At 39.0% G+C, this 5,219-nt stretch overlaps 1 protein-coding gene across 1 annotated transcript; it reads right to left on the minus strand.

Moving 5' to 3' along the window:
* Positions 1 to 6: 6 nt before the first annotated feature.
* Positions 7 to 4,417, minus strand: LOC103133325 (uncharacterized). Its single transcript, XM_007545102.2, has 4 exons — positions 4,041 to 4,417; positions 3,627 to 3,749; positions 1,673 to 1,773; positions 7 to 149 (listed from the first exon to the last, which is right to left on the minus strand). The coding sequence occupies exons 1-4, from the start codon at positions 4,378 to 4,380 to the stop codon at positions 45 to 47; spliced, it is 669 nt and encodes a 222-aa protein (XP_007545164.1). The 5' UTR covers positions 4,381 to 4,417; the 3' UTR covers positions 7 to 44.
* Positions 4,418 to 5,219: the final 802 nt, after the last annotated feature.

The raw sequence follows: 5,219 nt of genomic DNA on the forward strand, positions 1-5,219 counted from the left end.
ACGGAGCAGCAGCTCCAGAACCGGCTCCCCTGTCCAGGTGTGAGTCAGTATCGAGGCATTTTGGGGTTGGGATGTTGAGCTTTATAGTAGATGCATTCTGATGAAACCCGAACCGGAACCGGAGTGGGAGGCAGCTGGATCTCCTCATACTGAAACGAGACACCAGAGTTTATCATTTTCTCAGCAGATTAATTGAGTCTTATTTAGTGAGTTGTTGATTAAAGTGTTTAAGTGTTAATTTGAATTATTTTTGTAAATAAACTTTTGTGTTTTATTTAAAACCTAAGCCTTATCTGGCAGGTATTTATAAATAACTGAGACTGAATTACTTCACTATTTTATCAACCTGATCATTTCTTATCTAAATTTCTAGCTTTATTAATAACTGTCCTAAGGAATTATTTATAGTCATTAACAGTGAAACTAGACTTCCTGTTGCACAACACAGATCATGGCTCTTCCAGATAATGACCCAAAACACAAGGCTAAAAATTCACCAGCCTGTTCAGTCCAGTTTAAACCAATTCCAGTCTGTTTGCCAACAAAGTCCGTTTTAGTTGATGCGGTGTGAATACTAATTGACCTCTGACCTCTGGTCCTCCAAATCTCGGTCTGGGTTTGGTTGAAGTGAACTCTGGTTCGGTTTGAATGTGAAAGCCAAGCGGACCGCAGACCGCTCCAAAAGCAGGAAATAGACTACAGCGCAGGGCATTCTGGTTAAATCCAAACAAAGCTAACAGGTTAGCCTAGCGCTAACAGCAGAAATGGCTCCTGGTCTTTAGCCAAAGACTAAAGAGAAATCCTCCAACCACTAAAGTCTGACGCCTCCATCTTGTTTCCATCTGGCGAAGAAGGAAGTTGCTCTCAGTGTCTTCAGAGGTTTTTGTGTCGTTTCCTTCAGTGGTTCTTGGTGCAGCGCCCCCACAGGCCAGGAGGGGAACAGGTTGGTTTGACTCAGAGCAGAGAGAAAGAGAACCACAGCAGCTGGAGATGGAGCAGATGATGAAGTTGTGGTTCCAGTAGAACCGGGTCGACTGGACCATCAGGAGGAAAAGAGCCTAAGAGCAAACCATTGAACTTTCTGAGCCCTGATCTAATTGCTGTCGAACATCTGTGGAAGATCTGAAACATCTGGAGAAGCGCCCTGCAAAGATGAGACAAGTGGAGTTTTCCCTCATGCAGTGGATCAGAGGACCTCTGGACAGGTGGACTGTCCAAATGGAAATGGGGACCAACTATCCCTTTAAATATAAGACTACATTGCTGTGAGGAAACCTGGTTCTTAAGGAATTCTTACATGTCTGGAATTTGAACACACTAGAGGACAAACACATCATTAAGATGCTGTTGGATTTCAATTTTATTGCCGTTAATCCTGTTGATGACTACAACAGAGTACCCTCTACATCCAGCAGATGATGAACTTTAGTTTTCTGTCTAATTGACCTCTGCCTGTGTTTAGTGACTGTTGGTGGTTTCTGTGTCTCTGTCCCACTCAGATCCTCTACAGACGGTAAATGGTGAAGTTGCCACACGGCTGACCTATGATGCTGCAGCTGCATCTCAGCAGCAGGTGAACCATCGGAACATAAAAATATTGCGGTGTTCCACCAACAGTCTGGTTTTAGCACCTTGAACTGTGAAATTGTGTCTCAGACTGTTTGTTTGTTACCTGTGGGTTCTGCATGTCGTTGTTCTCTATGTTGTATGTTGCAGAGTCCTTCACCCTGCAGCAGCAGAAGCCGTTCCTACTTATATAGGCACATAAAAAACCTGCAGACAAGGAGATCAGATCAGTATACCAACCTCCCAATGAACAAAATCACTGGTGGCCTACCTTTGGTTTGCAGGAACCAGCAGAAAACAAAGAGCCAAACTATATGTTAGGCTTACAATAGAAGCAACATGGAAAAGCTAAGATATTTACAAAATTTTGTAGATGTGAGTATAGGATGCCATTTGTATTGTTTAGTTATTTATTTTTGGGGGTTATTTAGCCTGACATATGGGAAAAAAAGATACAGGTTCATATTTCAAGGTCATAACTGCGTTATTCGTTCATTTATAAATATGACCATTTTAAACTAAATATTAACCCTTAGACTATATATTTAGTCTGACGCTATCAGAAGTTTGGTTTATAAACTAAATATCTGGACTTTGAAAAATAACACCCCATTTTTTATCTAATGACAGGCTAAATATTCCTAATTATTGCTGTTAATGTTTGACTGTGTACCTTTAAATGGCAGCCCATATGCAAGACAGATTTTATTAACAATGAGTCATCATTTTTTTAATTTCCCAGAAAATTAAAAACTTAACTTTAAGACTAAGACATACATTTATGGGAGCCATTATTTAATTATTTACAATCCTTAACACATCTTAATATATCTCTAAAATCTCTAAATGAAGATTCTAAATCTGCTTCACTGAATAATACAATGGTTTCATCAGAAATCCCAGAAGTGCTGGTAGTATATACTAAAACCAATATAGACCGTAGGTATTCATGATGTAATTTGATATTAGTAAATAAAAATGACTCTGAAATTGTCAGGTGTGTTTGTAAGGCTAAAACAATTAATTGTGAAAAATCAGTTGGTGAAATAATTGTCAACTAATGTAGCAATCGATTAATCATTACCTGGAGCACACAGACTAAAAATAGCCATTTGATGAAAGAAAAATACATTCAGAGCTGGAATTAAACCAAAAACGGCAACATTCTTTAACTCAAGTAAAAAAGTATTTGGTAGAAGGTTTCCCAAGTACTGAGTAACTGATCAAAGTAATCATTTAATATCTAAAAATTATATCATAAAACTGAACAAAATATAAATGTATGTGGAGATTTTGGTATTTTAAGAACAAAATAAAAAATAATTATATAAATAACATAATTAGAAAATAAAGTAAAGGTTCAGCTGGAAGAGTTTCTACTGATTAGTCAAAAGCCATTTGTAATGTTGCCTTATATTCATTGAGGTTAGAACAATAAATATGAAGCAACATGTTTTTATAGATCAGTGTTTCTCAAACTGTTTTATGTTGAGGACTTTTAACCCATTTAACAAACATTAACGACCCACCTAACCTCAAACTGCCCCACAGTAACACATCTTAATGCATACACCCTGAAATGAAAATATTTATCTCTTAGGGATTAAACTGTACAATTAGCACACAGACTAAAAATAGCCATTTGATGAAAGAAAAATACATTCAGAGCTGTAATTAAACCAAAAACAGCAACATTCTTTAACTCAAGTTAAGATTGTCTGTCTCATGTTAGGACAGCGAAAGTTTTAATACGTATGTAAAATGAATTTTTTTAGGTTAGATGCTGCAGCTTTAAGCAGGTTTGGTGTGAGAGTCACGACCAGGTGGAGCAGAAGCGAAGCTCCGTCTGTCAAATATTACTACCTGTAGCGTAGCAGCGGTTCAACAGGAGAGCAGAACCAGCGTCTTACATCGCAGCACGAAGACTTAAATAATTTTGCTACAATAAAAACCAGTTAGCTGTAGCTTTAACAGTAACCTTTCCAGCTACTTACAGTCAGATCCAGTCCCTGCTGGTTCTGGTACTACTGAACCCAATCAGACACAATCAGTTTGCTCACCGAGAACAGCAACAAGCAGGGCGGCATTCAGAGACAGTGAGGTTAGAACAACAGGCTCCTTCTGCCACACTTTTAATGTGCTGGTTGAGGTGCAGTTGTTCTGCTTCACAGCTGGAGGAACGCCTGGAAAAACCCAAGAGAAGATAGAGGAAATACAGGCGTCAAATCTGAGACTTATCTGAACAACAGCAACGTCTCACACAGGAACAGAGGAACTCATGAACATCTGAGGACAGATTCACAAATTATAATACAGTCTAACTCTAAGAAACAACATAAAAATTATTATTAAACTTATTTAGCAAAGATGAAGCAAAACTAAAGACGTTTTGTGTGAAAACTAAAGAACAATCCTGCTGTAGGAGGAGAGGCTACAATAAAAAAATATGTTAAAGTAAAATATGATCTTCTTACCTGAAATGAGAAGGAAAGAATCTCCATCTGGATTAGTTTTGTTCTTTGAGCATAAGTACAGCCTGCTGTCCTCAGCAGAGATGTTTTTAATCACCAGACGGTTTCCTTCTATTAAATATTTGATCTTAAAATCAGGATAGTCGTAGCTGGAAAAGTTGGACAAAGTTTGTCCGATCCTGATCCTGAACTGGTTCTGGATCTCCGTGAGCCAGAAGATGTCACCACGCTTAAAGGAGCAGTTTAAAGTCACATCGTGACCCAGTTCTACGGTAACATTCACCAGGTTCTGGGCCTCTGATCCGACCAGAACCAGCAGCAGAACCGTCCACAGCAGATCCATCAGACCGGCTGCTGCTCTGCTGTGAGGCAGCAGAGACTGATCTACACTTCCTCTGATCACCACCACTAATTCAAGCGCAGACTCACAAGACGGAAGTGAAACTCATTCACCTCCAGGAACCGGGTTGGGCTTGGACTCACAGAAGGTAATACTGTAGGATGCTGCAACGAAGCATGAAGAAACTGATAAAAACAGGAAATTATCAGCACTGATACTGATCCTAATAATGTAATGACTTTTTTTAAAGGTCCACTGTTATCCTTCCTTTAACAAGCTAGAATAGGTCTGTCAGCTATACAAAACTTGTTCATTACATTTACAAATACACAAAGTTCATTCTCAGGTATTGAGATTTCACCTGCCTGTTTGAGCTCATTAAGAAATGCACTGGTTTAGGGCTATGTCACAATTATGCAAATTAGTAACTGTTGGACATGCGACTGCAAGTTATTCCTGCGGTTCACATAGAGCTGCGCAACCAGAGCTAACCTGGTGGGTTTAGACTCCTACCTTGATGTGGAGTTCTCCAAAGAAACAGGTCAATCTGTGCCCAGTTTGAGTGAAATCTTTTAGGAATAAATCTGCTCCACCAGTGAAACGCTCAGAGCAACAGAGACGCTTGCATTGGCTTATTTAAGATAGGAAACAAAAGCAATTGTGTGTGTGTCCCAGATAGCACAGAATGATTGAAACAACATTGAATCAATGTCAGCCAGAAACATTGAATCAACGTTGAACGCTGACATTGAAACAACATTGAAAGTGGTCGGTGACTTGTATGTTGAATCAACGTTAGGGTTTCAACCATAACTGACATTATATCAATGTTGATTCAACCA

The sequence above is a fragment of the Poecilia formosa genome, unplaced genomic scaffold (genome assembly GCF_000485575.1).
Source record: "Poecilia formosa unplaced genomic scaffold, Poecilia_formosa-5.1.2 Scaffold2602, whole genome shotgun sequence".
Classification (NCBI taxonomy): Eukaryota; Metazoa; Chordata; class Actinopteri; order Cyprinodontiformes; family Poeciliidae; genus Poecilia; species Poecilia formosa.